Source organism: Chiloscyllium punctatum, chromosome 23, assembly GCF_047496795.1.
Source record: "Chiloscyllium punctatum isolate Juve2018m chromosome 23, sChiPun1.3, whole genome shotgun sequence".
Taxonomy (NCBI): Eukaryota; Metazoa; Chordata; class Chondrichthyes; order Orectolobiformes; family Hemiscylliidae; genus Chiloscyllium; species Chiloscyllium punctatum.
This window is the reverse complement of record NC_092761.1, coordinates 82,688,914-82,706,378: the sequence shown is the minus strand read 5'-3', so window position 1 is coordinate 82,706,378 and position 17,465 is coordinate 82,688,914. Positions and strand designations below refer to the sequence as shown.

The 17,465-nt window shown below is 41.3% G+C and overlaps 1 protein-coding gene across 1 annotated transcript in view; it reads left to right on the top strand.

Moving 5' to 3' along the window:
* The window catches only part of LOC140494188 (NF-kappa-B inhibitor delta-like), a 131,028-nt gene that overhangs the window by 96,457 nt on the left and 17,106 nt on the right, over nt 1-17,465 (top strand). Inside the window, exons 8-9 of the mRNA XM_072593305.1 lie at nt 2,553-2,604; nt 13,980-14,149. Coding sequence (XP_072449406.1) covers nt 2,553-2,604; nt 13,980-14,149 — 222 coding nt within the window. The remainder of the gene's footprint in view (nt 1-2,552; nt 2,605-13,979; nt 14,150-17,465) is intronic.

The window sequence follows — 17,465 nt, the reverse complement described above, 5'->3', positions numbered from 1 at the left end:
TTGCGCCAACCTGTGAAATTAATCTGATACCCATCTAACCTACACTGTTCCATTATTATCCATATGTATGTCTAATGCCCATTTAAATGCCCTTCATGTTGCAGACATGCCGTCCAACGTCTGAGTAAAGAAACTACCCCCGATATCTGTCCTAAATCTATCACCCCTCAATTTAAACCTTGTGTTATCCTTCACTATCTGAGGAAAAAGGCTCTCACTTCCACCCTATCTAAGCATCTGATTATCTTATTCATCTCAATTAAGTCACCTCTCAACCTTCCTCTCTCCAATGAAAACAGTCTCAAGTCCCTCAGCCTTTCCTCATAAAACCTTCCTTCCATACCAGGCAATAACCCAGTAAATCTCATCTGAACCCTTTCCAAAGCTTCCACATCCTTCCTATAATACAGTGACCAGAACTGTACACAATACTCCAGGTGTGACCTTACCAGTGTCTTGTACAGTTGAAGCATGACCTTATGGCTCCAAACCCAATCTCCCTACCAATAAATGCCAACACACTATATGACTTCTTAATAACCCTATCAACTTCGGTGGCAACCTTCAGGGATTTATGCACCTGGATGCCAAGATCTCTCTGTTCATCTACACTGTCAGTACTCTGCATTCCTGTTACTTCTTCCGAAGTAAACCACCTCACACTTTTCCTCATTAAACTTCATTTGCCACTTCTCAGCCCAATTCTGCATCTTATCTATATCTGTCTGTAACCCAAAACATCCTTCAGCACTAGCCACAATTCTGCCTACCTTAGTGCCATCTGTAAATTTACTAATCCATCCTTCTATGCCCACATCCAGATCATTTATAAAACTGACAAACAGCAGTGGCCCCAACACAGATCCTTGTGGCACACCACTGGTAACTGAGCTCCAATGAACATTTCCCATTAACCACCACTCACTGTCTTCTCTCACATAGCCAATTTCTGATCCAAACCACTAAATCACCTTCAATCACAAAACTCCGTATTTTGTGCAATAGCCTACCATGGCACCTTATCAAATGCCTTACTGAAGTTCATATACACCACATCAACTGCTTTACCTTCATCCACCTGTTTTGTCACCTTCTCGAAGAATTCAATAAGGTTACTGTATTGACTGTCCCTAATCAAATTATTCCTTTCCAGATGATTATAAATCCTATAATACTATAATTTGGGTGGTACCTTTGCTCAGTGGTTAGCACTGGTACCTCACAGCATCAGGAACCCAGGTTCAATTCCACCTTGGGTGAGCGTCTGTGTGGAGTTTGCATGTTCTCCCCGTGCCTGCAAGGGTTTCCTCCGAGTGCTCCAGTTTCCTCCCACAGTCCAACGATGTGCAGGTCAGGTGAATTGGCCACACTAAATTACCCATAGTGTTAGGTGCATTAGTCAGAGGGAAATGGGTCTGGGTGGGTTACTCTTTGGAGGGTCAGTGTGGACTGGTTGGGCTGAAGGGCCTGTTTCCACACTGTAGGGAATCTAACCTAATCTAATCTATCTCTTATAACCTTTTCCAATACCTTACCCGCAATCAAAGTAAGGCTCACTGGCCTATTATTACCAGGGTTGTCCCAACTTCCCTTCTTAAACAAGGGAACAATATTTGCTATACTCATGTCTTCTGGCACTACTCCTGTCAACAATGATGACACCAAGATCAAAACCAAAGGTTCTGCAATCTCCTCCCTATTAGGCCCCCAGTCAGTTAAATGGAAACCAAGCTTAGAGATGAAGCAGACACTTGACACAAAATTTCACTTGAAGAAAGTTTATGGACTATGATAATCTCTCAGTTCTCTCCATGTTCCCTCCTTATACACGTTTTTGAAATACAGACAATTAATTAATCAACTGATATTTATTACCTGCTTAATTTTTTATCTTAACTATTTAATGTTAAAGCAGAATGTTACCAGGTCTGTATAAAATGAAGCAAATGAAATATAGCTAATACCGGCCTTGGAAACTGACATGTTGATTGACATTTCTCGGAGGAGTGCTTCAGCAACAGCAACTTATTTATCTCGCACCTATAACATCATAAAGTATCTCAAAGTGCTTCATAGGCATCGAAGTATGACAGTGAGCTTGATAAGGAGGTATTAGGGTAGACGACTAAAAATGATCAAACAGGAAAGTTTCAAGGAGCATCTTGAAGGAGGAAAACAAAGTAGAGATGAAGAAGTATTGGAAGGGAATTCCAGAGGATGGTGAAGTAGCAACTGAAGGGTACAGTGACTAATCGGTGATGTTCAAAGGGCTAGAATTGGAGGTGTATGGACATCTGAGCTAGTTGTGGGACTGGACAAAATACAGGGAGTGACTGTCCACGGACAAAATTGAAAACAATGATGAAAATATTCAAATTAAGGACTTGATATGAGTTAAGATACAGACATCAACATTTTGAATGACCTCAGGCTTACGGCAGGTAGAATATGGTGTGGGTTGGACTAGTCAAGTCAAATGAACACGCAAAAAAGTTATATATCGAATTGATACATTAAATCTGATCTTGCATAAAATGTGTCTGTTTTTGCAGATGGTCATTGCAGCTGGGACATTGGTAAACTTGGAAACCAGGGACTATGAAGGTATGTGTTTCATGCTCAATTCTGAATTAATTATGTGCATGTGAACTTTGCTATCGATCTGTGTAACATGATCCACATCAAAGTTTTTGCCTGTCCCTTCGGCAATGGAACAGTCCAGTTTTTACAGAGGGCTGCATATAAATGCTTAAATGTAACCCATGCAACCAATTGTCTGATCATATTGTCATTTCTGCTCGCTAGCTAAATTTCACAATATTGATATAGCCTAGATCCAATGAAATTGGGATTCCAGTCAAGTGTCAACAGAATAGGCCGTAGAAAATTTGCAACCCTTTCATAGCCTACCTAATATCCTTTCTCTATGCGTGATCCAGCAGGTTTATGGTGCACTGTGAACCATTTTTCATTAACAGCCAGACCAATTTCACACCCAAAGATATTTAGCAGGATTTGGATAGACTAAAATCTAAATGAATTTATCATGCTGCATCCAATTTTCAAAGTTAACTCATTACCATTCCATCAGGTGCACCTTCAGCAATTACAGAGAATCCAAAGGGGTACATTTTGACTTTGCGTGCCATGTGTAACAACAGGTGATAGTGAAAAACAGTCAGTTTCACATAGCTCTCTGATTTTAACTTTCAATGACTTCCCAGCAACCATCACCAGCTTTAAGCTGTGACACAAAGTCAAGACCTACCCCCTAGTGGTGGGGATAGAAAGTTACATGTATGCAAATTTTACAACCTCGACCCAGCTGAAGAAGAACGTCTACACTGGGTGTTAAAAAATATAGAATTTTTGGCTGTTACTGAAGGGGTACGGGACTAAGAGGATACAAACAGAAATGTAAGAATACAAAACCTGAGATAAAAGGTAGTGACAGAATAATGTAGTAGTGGTCCTTCATATAATATCTACTAAAGTGTATGTGGGGATTCATGAAGTGATTGAAGATACGAAGACTTTCTTGTACCTCTCCATGTCACTACCCTCATGGTTAAGAACTACAGCTCGGCACCAAGATCCAAGTATCAGACCGCAGTTGACCAGCCTTTTAGGGCAATAGGAGCAGGAATATGCCGTTTACCTTGAACCTGCTCCACCAGTCAATGCAGTCATGCCTGATCTTCACTGCCTAGCCCCCATATCCTTTTGGCTACCTGGTAGGAAGGCTCCAGAAGCTTGTCCTCCTACTCCCTGCTGACCAGGGGCCTGTAAAGAACGTTCATTCCAATTGTTTGCGGATATGTTTGTGCCAGTGTCTGCAGAAATGGCATATTTGTAGAATATGGTGACCATTCTTTTCTCTAGAATACTTTCCTTCATAAAATGTCATTGAGAACCAGACTTAAAATGAAACAATAGACATACTGGATGGCAGGCTTAGACTGGTAATATTCAAGCTGTTAGTAAAGTGCTTATAGTGAAAGTATTTAAAGAGGAGGAAGATAGATTTTTGGAATATTGATTGATGTGACATGTAAGAGGAATTGAGGTCTGGGGAAGGTCAGCCATGTTCTTGTCTGATGGTGGGTCAGGATTGAAGAGCCTACTCCTGCTCCCAAATCCCATGGAATCATCTGCTATTAGAGGAAGTATCTTTTCTGAAGTCTGAACTCTACAAATCTTCCACCTCTTTCAATTGGGAAGCATGATGCAGGGCAAGAGCAGAGTGTTGAAAATTATCACAAAAACAAACAAATATAGTTAGAGAGGATGTAATGAACCCTTAGCGTTAAAGCAAACACAGCAGCATCCTCACGGTTAAATTGTGCCAAACCACTGTTGACTCTCTATTGACATCCTCAATGCCACCTTTCAAACAAATTGTCCTGCATGCCCAAGTGACTGGGAGTAATGGGAGAATGTGAATGCCCCCAGGTACATAATATTGATGAAAGGCCAGCCATTTGAACCAGATGTTTTCAAGGGTGGGAAGATGGATTGAGATCTAGCCAGACAGAACTGTACTCTGCTAAAAGCAATAACATTTATGCCATAACAGTGGCTACCAGGCAGTGGAAAAGCCAAGGAGGTAAAAACAATGACTGCAGATGCTGAAAACCAAACACTGGATCAGTGGTGCTGGAAGAGCACAGCAGTTCAGGCAGCATCCAACGAGGAGCGAAATCGACGTTTCGGGCAAAAGCCCTTCATCAAGCTGTGACATTTCATAGTTTAGCAACACTTACTGCAGACTTGTTAAAACTTTCAAAGCAACTGTACTTTTATTGGTTGCAACATGTGGGAATTTCATTGAATTGTGCATTTTCTGTTACTCTCATTCTCTTCTGTCCGATTTTGATCTTTGCAACAAAATTGCTCTCTAAATTAGCTTCAGTACTTATAATATTATAGAGTCAAAGAGTCATACATCCTGGAAACAAACTGTTCGGTCCAACTTGTCCATGCCGACCAAGTTGCCGAAACTAACCTAGTCCCATTTGGCCCATATTCCTCTTAAACCTTTCCTATTCATGTATCTGTCCAAAGTCTGTAAATTTTGGTAACTGAAAATACATTGACCACTTCCTTTGGCAGTCCATTCCACATATAAACCACCCTCTGTGCAAAAACATTGCCCCTCAGGTCCCTTTTTAATCTTTCTCCCCACCACCTTAAAAATACGCTCTCTAAGTTTTTAACTTCTCTACCTGAGGGAAAAGACCTTCACTATTCACCTTGTCTATGCCCCTCATGATTTCATAAACTTCTATAAGGTTACTCCTCAACCTCCTACATTCCAGTGAAAAAAAGGTCTAGCCTACTAAGCCTCTTCTTATAACTCAAAGTCTCCAGTCCTGTCAACATCCTGGTAAATCTTTTCTGAAACCTCTTTAATGTAATATTATCCTTCCTAGCAAGGTGATCAGAACTGTTCACAGTACTGCAAAAATGGCCTCGCCAACATGCTGTAAACCTCAATTCCCCAACTCCTATACTTAATGGTCTGAGCAATGAAGGCAAGCATGCTAAATAACTTCTTAACCACCATGTCTATCTGCAACACTACTTTCAAAGAACTATGTACCTAAACTCCTATGAACTCTCTGTTCAACAACACTCCAAGGGCCCTATCATTAACTGCATAAGTGCTGACCTTGTTCATTTTACCAAAATGCAATACCTTGTATTTATCCAAATTAAACTCCATCTGCCATTCCTCAGCGCATTGGGCCAATTGATCAAGATCCCTTTGGAATCTCAGATAACCTTCTTTACTATCCACTACACTACCAAATTTAGTGTCATCCACAAACTTACTAACCATGTCTCCTAAATTCTCATCCAAAATGATTTATAAATGGAATGACATAGAATCTTTTGAACTAGAGGTTTACTTTTGACCTAGAATCACTGTCACATCAGCAAACGCTTGATATAATAACATACAATATAACATCTCTCAGTAGCAAATAAGATGAATCTACTTATGATTGTATTGGGGTAGGAGGGTAGGCAGGATAGAGGAAATGTTTTTACAAAGTATCATGGTGGAGCTAGAGATCAACCATAAGTCAACTGAGTGTTGGAATACGAAGGGAACTAACTTCTTAAATGCTGAAAAAGCAAATATATACATTTGAAATAAACTTTCTCCTCAGTGTTCCCTTACATGTGCTGAAGTGCCAGCATATTTGGGACATCTGGTGGTGCAGTGGGTAGCATTTTAGTTCTGAGCCAGAAGGTCTGTGTTCAAGTCCTTTCCCAGCCCTGAATGGCTAAAGAAGGTGTTGTAACATGACCCTGAGTATCAACTTCTAAATCTTTCCAAGACACACCAATGGCAGGAGAGAATTAGCAATGTAATGGAAAGAGCTTTGAAATGTCTACTGTAGCTCCATAGCTCCAGACAACAACATGCGTGCAAGAAGTGCATATTGCAGCAACAACTCCAGCTCCCTGAATAAATATTTTTTTTCTGAGTCAGCTTGCTTTGATATACTATTACTCACTACTGGAGCAGGCAGGACTTAAACGTGAGACACTACCACTGCGCCACAAGTGTCCTTAGCTATGACATACTAACAACCTATTGATACCCTCCACTTGCCTAGTTGTTCCCAGTTATTATACAATTAACATGACTTATGTATTCCTAAGAGGATAAAAGCAAAATACTGCAAGAAACTACAGGCAAAACTCAGCAGGTCTGGTAGCATCTATGGAGCGTCCAATATGACACTTCTACTTTTACTCATACTTGTCCAGTTTCCTTTCCGAAACATTTGAGGTATTTGCCTCAACCAGTTCCCGTGCGACATAGAAGCTGCAGTAGGTCATTCAGCTCTTTGGCTGGCTCTGACATTATAGATGATGACCATTTTATTTTGCTATCCACCTATGTCGATGTAATTAGTATCTCATTTTATAAAATAAATGTGTTTGGATATGCCATTTTAGATAGCATGGTGGCTCAATTGTTAGCACTGCTGCCTCACAGTACCAAGAACCTGGGTTCAATTGCACCCTTGAATAACAGTCAGTGTGCAGATTGCACATTCTCCTCATGTCTGTTTCCTCCGGGTGCACTGGTTTCCTCCCACAGTCCAAAGATGGAGAGAGAACGAAGTTAAAGCTTTGAGCCCTCAGTTTGAAGAAAGGTCTTGAAATGTTAACTCTGTTCCTCTCCCCACAGATTCTGCCAAACTTACTGAGTTTCACCAGCATCTTGCTAAAACTGCATTAGATCTTAATGGGTCTTTTGGCTCAATGGCAGCAACACCCACCTCTGGGCCAGACATGTTAGGTTCAAGTCCTATTTCAAGGTGTTATAACATCTTCAAACTAGTTAACATTATTATAAAAAAACTTTGAATGACCTACTCCTATTCCAGCCAAGCTTACAACATTTACCTCAATTAGCTTAAGAGTTCAACTAAAAGACCATTCTGAATGCAGCATTCCTCCCTTGTTTCTGCATTGCAATTCTGCCAGTGCTACTGAAGTTTCCACCTTGCTAACACCCTCCAACTACTTGCACTCTACCACCTCGATGGCCAAGGGCAGCAGATGCATGGAAATGCCACCCCCTGTTAGCTATCCTCCAAGCCACAAACCATCTGATGTAGAACTTTATTGCCATTATATCACTCAGAATCCTGCAACTCCCTCCCAAAGGAATCCATGGATGTTTCAACACCACATGGACTCCAGTGGTTTAGGAAGGCAGCTCACCACCACCCTCTCATGGGCAGATATAGATGGGCAACAAATGCTAGCCCAGCCAGCAAATCCCACAGCTTGTGAAAGGACATTTTTAAACATTAGTGAGTCTCTGAACATGGATTTCTCATTCTGAGATGTGACTCAGAGTCTTATCACTGGACTAAGGTAACATTAAAACAACAATTCATTATTCATCATTGGGTAAACATTGCACATGGCTCACTAATTTATTTAAATTGAAATTTTCTAAGTGTTCTTGGTCCTCCCAGTGTGTGGCTTCATCAGAGAGATGAATCACTGCTTAATCTGCTTTTGCTATCTTTGATGAATAAGAAGAATGTTAGTCTGAAAAAATTCCCTAATTTTTGCAAATACATTAAATACAAAATCCCTACTCATCTAATATGTGGGGTAAAAACCAGGATATTTTAATGTGTTTTATCAAAACAATTGCTGGCTTTTATTTCTTAATCCCACTACATTGTTTTAGCATACAATAAATAACTTTAATTACTAAACAACATCAACTAATATGAATAATATGTAAGTATTTCTGTCACCACATGTTGACCAACATAATTGTCTACATCTTCAGTTTCTGCTGCAAGTATTTTAAGGACGTGCTTAATTCTCAGCATTACACTTAAGGAAGGATATGAGGGTTTTGAAATGGTGCAGAAGAGATTTACTAGCATGTTTCCAGAAATGAGAGTTGCAGTGACCAGTATAAATGAGAAGAGTTGGTGGTGTTCTCCCTTGAACACAGAAAGCTAGGCAAAGACTTGTTTGAGGTGGTGAAAACCATGAAATATTGCGATAGAGTAAATAAAGAAAAAGGGGCACAAAATGTAAAGTAATTGACTAAAGAACCAGCTCAAGAGTCAGTGATACAACTTGTTAGTGTTTATGTGTGAGACTCAATGGTAACATTCAGTTTGAAGTGAAAACTAATTCTAAAAAACTGGATAAAGTGCAGTAGATTGGGACCAAAAGAATTGCTCTGTGAAAGCACAGCTACAGACTTGATGGGCTGAATAGCCTTCTTCCAAATTATCCAATTTTGTAGGCAGAATTTTACACCCTCTATACCAGGATGGCAGACAGGCGGAGGTGTGAGAGTGAGTACAATTAAACAATTCATCATGGACGATATTTCTGACATCTACCTCTCTGTCTAAACAGAAGCTATGTAGGATTTGTCAGCCAGCAATTGCCCAAACATCACTCCCCAAAAATCCTGTGTCAATTGATACCCTAAAGTGCCTATTTTCTATACCACTTAGTGACCTCTTCCCACCTGCAACAATTTTTGTTGCATTGGTGGAGTCTGGAGCCAAGCTTGAAGTCTACCAGGTCTCATTCCTCAAGCTATTAATGGGAAAGGGGGGTGGGGGTGGGGTGGTTAATCTCCTTTACCGATGCTTTGGACAATTGGAGCTCCACCTAGGTCTTTCTCTCTTGGGTATCCCCCTTCTCTTGGCTTTTGTACCATGGCCCTCATTATCCTCAGCCACCCCACCAGGGTGTCTTAGTCAGGCCCTGTTTAAACATACTACACCCAGGCAGGTGTAGCAATAATCACCATCAGGGACTAGGTGCTATCCCAGATATAGTCACCTCTCCATCTTGAGTTGCTGACACAAGAGAGTTACCAGCCATTCAGTCAGAGTCATACAACACAGAAACAAACCCTTCAGTCCAACTCATCCACACCAGCCAGGTATTCCAAATTAACCTAACTCTATTTGCCTGTGTTTGGCCCAAATCCCTCTAAACCTCTCCTATTCATGTACCTGTCCAAATGTCTTTTAAATGTTGCTACTATACCTGCCTCTACCACTTCCTCTGGCAGCTCATTCCATAAATGCACCAGCTTCTGAGGGAAAAAGTTACCCCTCAGGTCCCTTTTAATACTTTCTCTCTCATCTTAAACTGATACACTCTTGTTTTGGACTCCTCTGTACTGGGGAAAAGACCTTTGCTATTCACCTTCCCCATGCCACTCATGATTTTGTAAACCTCTATAAGGCCTCCTACGCTCCAGGGAAAATTGTCCCAGCCTCTCCTTATAACCCTCCCGTCTCGATAGCATTCTGGTAAATCTTTTCTGTCTAATTTAATAACATCTTTCTATAATGGGAGGATAGATCGACCCTGAGTCAGTTAACAACCTGCCATGCATTAAACGTCTGAGTAACCTGTCAGTATGTGGGTCAGATCGTTCCTGAATTTCATCCAGATTCTGAATGGAAACCCCAGTGCAGTAGCCAGCCAAGTGAATCAGCAATATGTCTACTAGAATCTGCCTCCTGTAACCTGAAAGAAACCTTTCTATTAGCAACCTAATAAATTTTGTTGTGGTTTCCATGAAGTAAAAGTTCGACTTCAAATCTGCTTGAACTAATGCAGTATGCCTTGGTAGTTGTAACAAGAAAGACTGAGAATTCTTTGATAAGGTGTGGCCCAAGATATTTTGCAAACCATTGTTAACTTGAGCTGGAAGCTAAGCTGTTTTTGACAGTAACACAGGTTGAAGTTGAACTTACTGTGACCCCCAGACTTCACCTAAAGCTACTGCAGTACAATTTAGTTCAGATCATTCAAAGCCTTGTTTTCCAAAGCAAAATGAACAACTAATTTTAGCAAAAGTATCAGAAGGAATGTTTTCATTCCAATTTCAATTTGAGTTGATTCTTTATAATTAACAAAATGTATACACAGAGAAGTAAACTATTGTGTATTCCCCTTCTTCTCAGTTCTTTTGTAACAGGTCCAAAATTGCTAGTGGATTAAGGTTCTAGCCTCCACAGAGACGTGGGTTCAAATTCCACTGTGTCCTTATGCCCCTGTTATTGTACTGTGTGTTATAATTCAGTGTGAAACACTGCTGTATTTAAATTCCAACACTAGAAGCTGGTTTTCCATCAAGCATCTATGTCGACAGGGAGCACAGGTGGGGGTAGGGGCTAAAATACTAATGAAAGAAAATGAGCAGCACGGTGACTCAGTGGCTAGCACTGTTCCCTCACAGCATCAAGGGACCTGGGTTCGATTCCTGCCTCAGGCATCTGTCTATGTGGAGTTTGCACATTCTCCCCGTGTCTGTGTGGGTTTCCTCCCACATTCCAAAGGTGTGCAGGTCAGGTGAATTAGCCATGCTAAGTTGCCCATAGTGTTCGGTGCATTAGTCAGGGGTTGGGATAGGGGGAATGAGCCTGTGGGCATAGAGTTAAAATGGTGTACAAAAGAAGCAAGGGTGATGCGAGAAAATGTTTTCATTCAGCAAGTAGTTAGGATATGGAATGCACTGCCTGGAAATGTGATGGAGACATGTTCAATTGATGCAATTCATGAGAGCATTTGATGTTTATTTGCAAAGAAATGTAGAAGAACCAGGAGGATCGGTCTGGAGTTGTTGGGCCGAAGGTCTATTTCCATATTGTAGGGAATCTAATCCATCTGTTTTGCGCTGTAGGATAGTTACATGGAACAGTGCAAATTAAAATCATGTGAGGGGAGCAGCATTTCTTTCCCCCTGAAAACAAAAAGTGCTAGAAATCACAGAGGGTCAGGCATCGTGAGATCAGTGCTTTGTTTTAACTATTCTTATGAGCTCAGTGGGAGTGAATGCAAATCCCTTTCAATCTACTGTAGATTACTAGCCAGGTGAGTTTAGTAAAAAAATTGCTCTCCAAAGTGCTGCCTTTATGAATCTTTAGAGATTTATATCCTGATGATGTCAAGCCTGGAGGAAGAGCCACAACATAATGTCAGAGCCACCCTCTTCCCTATTTGCGGTTCTTCACCCAAGAGCAGTCAGTGTTGGGAATGGGAGAAATTACCCATTTCAGGGCACACTGCTTGTATTGAGTATTCCCAAATGGGGTACAATGTGGATACATTGCAACATAAACTACACTTTCTCAACCCTAACAATCTGCCACAAGCTAATCTACAATCAATGCCACCTCAGGAGTGTCTTGGTGTAGCATTTATGGACTATGAAGCTCTACGTTCAAATTCCATCACATGGACATTAGTATAATGTCCAGGTTAACTCTCCAGTGCAATGCCATGGTGTCATATTTTTGGGCAAAACATTATCTCAGGCTTCAGCCACCCTCCCCAGTGGACATAAAAGATCCAATAACACTATTTACAATAAGAATAAGGGGAGTTCTTTTAGTGCCCTGGCCAATATTCACCTTTCAACCTGTATACTTAAAATAGACCAATGGACAAGGTTCAAAGTAATTGGCAAAACTAGCAGCATGAAGCAAAGCTATTTTCATGCAACAAGTGTCAAGGATCTGGAATGTACTGCCTGAAAATGAGCTGTAGGTAAGTTCAATTAAAGCATTCAAAATGGATTTGCATCATCAAGTTTGCAAAGTTACAGGGAAATGACAAAGAGTTGCATCAGAGGAATATCTTCTTCAGAGGGGCAGCAACGACAAGACAGGCTGAATGGTCAACTGTGCTCCAACCATTCTATAATTCTGTGTGATCCTGCTAATACACCTCAGGAAGATGCTTAGTCTTGAATATGGTTCAAGCGTTTTAATAAAATTATGCAGGGATTTCTCTGTCACCACTAGAGTATGTTTTGATTGATAGCTCCACAGCCAGAAAAGGATTTGAATCAGATAAATTATGGTAAGATTTTGCTCCATCACAACTTTCTGACGATGTTGAGAACTCTATAGGTATCTAGCAAAACTTGAAATGGTTAGTGTAAAGAGATTCCACAGCAGTTCTTCCCAAAATATTCACTTTGGGACACTAATTTGAGATTCAAAGGTTACCTTTGAGGTACAAGTTACCTTTGAGAGAGCAACGGTATGTTAAAGAAGGATTGCAGTTGTTAGAATTTAGTTTAGTAATAGAGGCCATAACTGCCTCAGAGCTTCAGATCTCAAAATTTCAGTTTGTGTCCACGCCTGGAGTCCTAATCCATGCACATTATTAACATGTTAAAGGAACAAGAATGAGAGGGCATAGAGTTAAAATGGTGTACAAAAGAAGCAAGGGTGATGCGAGAAAATGTTTTCATTCAGCAAGTAGTTAGGATATGGAATGCACTGCCTGGAAATGTGATGGAGACATGTTCAATTGATGCAATTCATGAGAGCATTTGATGTTTATTTGCAAAGAAATGTAGAAGAACCAGGAGACTGGCACTAGGTAATGATGCTCATTTGAAAAGCTATTACAGGGAAAAGAGCTGAATTGCCTCCTGCATGCCATAACAATTCTGTGATTATTGCTTTAAAAGATGTTAATTCAGATATTGCAGGCAAGGTGACCGGTTATTTTCTGGGGTTTTTTCGCTTCTGTTAATCTAACTCCTCCTTCTTAAATTTGATTACCAGTGTTTTTGTCCAGTCTATCAACAAGATTTTCTTGTCCATTAAGGACAGGAATAATAAGATTGCATTCCATAAAGTTATCGGTGCATGCTTCAGTGATGAATTGGCTCATTGTCCTATGGAATATGCACATAATGTCACATTTCAGTTCCTTGGAAATGTGGAACTTGCCTTAAGCATGTCTAGTTCCGATCAGAGAACGTTCTAGTAATCCAAGCTTTACACCTATCTTAAAGACAATCAAAATACACCGCTCTCCTCACTATCCTTGTACGTTTTAAATAAGTTAAGACAAAGACCATAATTGTTGGATGTATGCTGTGAGCTATTCTATTTCCTCATCTGAACAAAACGTTTAACTATCCAGATATCTCTAAAACAATCTGATAAAACATAACAAGAATAAATCAATCAAAGTTAACGTTTCGGAGCCGGTGACCCTTCCTCAGAACCATTCTGAGGAAGGGTCGCTGGACCCAACATGATAACTTTGATTTCTCTTCACAGATGCTGCCAGATATGCTGAGCTTTTCCAGCAACTCCAGATTTGTTTCTGATTTAGAACATCCGCAGTTCTTTTGGTTTTTATTAAGAATAAATTAATGGATGCCTCCTTATCTGGAATGATGCAAGATAAGACTTGACTAGACAAGGTTTTAAACTTTGACTACCCATTCATTAATGATGCAATACTTGCATAGAAAGCCTTACTTCAAAACAAATCAATAGTGTCAAGTCAAAAAATGCAAGATTACTTTAGACAGCTAAGTTCGGTGATAAATAATTATCAGGACAGAACAAATAAAAGTAATTTGTTGATGGTCTGTTTTCCAGGTGATTATCTTCTTTTTGATTTCCTTTGTGTTTCAGGGCTTACTCCTTTGCATTGTGCTGTCATTTCTCATAACTCGGTTTTTCGGGAACTCTGCTACGATCCTAACCTGTTACCACAGAGGCAGGATGAGCTACAGTGCAAAGCTGAACAACTGCTGTCCTGCATTAGACTACTAATTGAAATGGGAGCCCTGATAACCAGCCAGGTAACTTATTTTTCCAAGTTATCTTAGTGTACAACAAAGGACAGGTTGGCTAATCTTTTCCACAGACTTTGTTTCTTTCTATCGGTTTACAGTATATAACTTCAATGCTATCTATTCATATGCAGAAATGTTTGACCTTTACTCAAATTTCCACCCCTGTCAGAAATTTTAAACGTATTTCTTTCATATACAAGTGAGCAGAGCAGGAGTAAACCAATTGGTCCATCAAGCCTGCACCACCATTCAATACAATCATAGCTGATCTTAGACTCCAACTCCACTTTCCTGCTCACTCCCCTCCTTGAAAGACCAAAACTCTGTCTCAGCCTTAAATATATTCAACATTGTTGTGGTTCTGTTCGCTGAGCGAGGAATTTGTGTTGCAGACGTTTCGTCCCCTGTCTAGGTGACATCCTCAGTGCTTGGGAGCCTCCTGTGAAGCGCTTCTGTGATCTTTCCTCCGGCATTTGTAGTGGTTGGAATCTGCCGCTTCTGGTTGTCAGTTCCAGCTGTTCGTTGCAGTGGTCGGTATATTGGGTCCAGGTCGATGTGCTTGTTGATTGAATCTATGGATGAGTGCCATGCCTCTAGGAATTCCCTGGCTGTTCTCTGTTTGGCTTGTCCTATAATAGTAGTATTGTCCCAGTCAAATTCATGTTGCTTGTCATCTGCGTGTGTGGTTACTAAGGATAGCTGGTCGTGTCGTTTCGTGGCTAGTTGGTGTTCATGGATACGGATCGTTAGCTGTCTTCCTGTTTGTCCTATGTAGTGTTTTGTGCAGTCCTTGCATGGGATTTTGTACACTACATTGGTTTTGCTCATGCTGGGTATCGGGTCCTTCGTTCTGGTGAGTTGTTGTCTGAGAGTTGCTGTTGGTTTGTGTGCTGTTATTATTCCTAGTGGTCGCAGTAGTCTGACTGTCAGTTCGGAAATGCTCTTGATGTATGGTATTGTGGCTAGTCCTTTGGGTTGCGGCATCTCCTCGTTCCGTTGTCTTTCCCTTAGGTATATGTTGATGAAATTGCGCGGGTAAACAACACGACCAGCTATCCTTAATAGCCACACACGCAGATGACAAGCAACATGAATTCGACTGGGACAACACTACTATTATAGGACAAGCCAAACAGAGAACAGTCAGGGAATTCCTAGAGGCCTGGCACTCATCCACAGATTCAATCAATAAGCACATCGACCTGGACCCAATATACCGACCACTGCAACGGACAGTTGGAACTTACAATTGGAAGCGGCAGATTCAAACCACTACAAATGCCGGAGGAAAGATCACAGAAGCGCTTCACAGGAGGCTCCCAAGCACTGAGGATGTCACCTAGACAGGGGACAAAACGTCTGCAACACAAATTCCCAGCTCGGCGAACAGAACCACAACAACGAGCACCCGAGCTACAAATCTTCTCACAAACTTTGAATGGAACATTTACAACACTTTGGAGTAGATAATTCAAATGATTCACAATTCTTTGAGTAAAGAAATTTCTCCTCATCTCAGTCGTAAAGATTATCACCATATCCTGAAACAAAGCCCCTAGGTTTTAGATTCCCCAGCCCATAGAAATATCATCTCAGTATTAGCCTGCCAAGCTCTGTCAGGGTCCTGTATGTTTCAATGAGATGGCCCATCATTCTTCTAAACTTCAAAGAGAATAGGCCTAATTTGCGCAGCCAGTCATCATATACGATAACCCTTTCATCCCAGGGCCCAATCTAGTGAAGGCCCACCATTCTCCTCCAATTTAAGTACATTTTTCCTTAAATATGGTGACCAAATTAGCACACAGTACTCCAGGTGCAGTCTCGCCAAAGCCCCGTGCTATGATAGGAAAACCAGTTTATTCTTGTATTCCGATCTTCTTGTAGTAAAAATCAACACACCAGTTTCCTTCCTGACTGCTTGTTTTGTCTGCCCATTTTGTATTCGTTGTTTCAGTGCATCCAGGTTTCTCACAGCATGCATTTCTAAAAAAAAATCCTACTTTTCTATTCTTATAACCATCCCACCGCCCCTTTATGTTATACTTAACCTGCCGTCTTTTTATCCACTCACTTAACCTATGCTAGCTCTTTGTATCCTCCACACAGCTTACATTACCATCGAGATTTGTACCAGAGATGCTGGTGTTGGATTAGGATGTACAAAGTTAAAAATCACACAACACCAGATTATAGTCCAACAGATTTATTTGGAAGCACTAGCTTTCAGAGCCCTGCTCCTTCATCAGGTAATTTCAGTTACATCACACTGTAAATGTTTGCTACAAATTGTGTCTTACGGTCTTATACTCCACAACCAGCTGATGAAGGAGCGGCGCTCCGAAAGCTAGTGCTTCCAAATAAACCTGTTGGATGATAACCTGGTGTTGTGTGAATTTTAAGTTTTTAGATTTGTACTGTCAGTAAATTTAAATACTTTACTCTTGATTCTTTCATCGAACTCATTAATATGGATTGTCAGTATCTGAGGGTCCAGCACTGATCATTGTAGCATTCCACTAGTCACAGTCTCCAATTTGAAGTTCACCATTTACTCCTACTCTCTGCTTCCTGTCCATTAACCAGTTCTCCATCCATGCTGATACATTACCCCAACAACATAATCTCTTCTATTGTGTTTTTCCCTTTTGTGTGACATCTCATTAGATGCCTTTTGGAAATCCAGATACAGTATATCTCCCCAATACAACCCAGATGGCCTCCTTCTTCAAAGACCGTAATTTACCCCCAGACGTGGTCGACGATGCTCTCCACTGCATCGCCTCCACTTCCCGCTCCTCCGCCCTGGAGCCCCGCCCCTCCAATCGCCACCAGGACAGAACCCCACTGGTCCTCACCTACCACCCCACCAACCTCCATATACATCGTATCGTCCTTCGTCATTTCCGCCACCTCCAAACGGACCCCACCACCTGGGATATATTTCCCTCCCCTCTCCAAAAAGACCACTCCCTCCGTGACTCCCTCGTCAGGTCCACACCCCCCACCAACCCAACCTCCACTCCCCTGCAACCGCAACAAATGCAAAACTTGCGCCCATACCTCCCCCTTACTTCCCTCCAAGACCCCAAGGGATCCTTCCATATCCACCACAAATTCACCTGCACCTCCACGCACATCATTTACTGCACCGGCTGCACCCAATGTGACCTCCTCTACATTGGAGAGACAGGCCGCCTACTTGCGGAACATTTCAGAGAACACCTCTGGGACACCCGCACCAACCAACCCAACAACCCCGTGGCTCAACACTTCAACTCCCCCTCCCACTCCACCAAGGTCATGTAGTTCCTTGGACTCC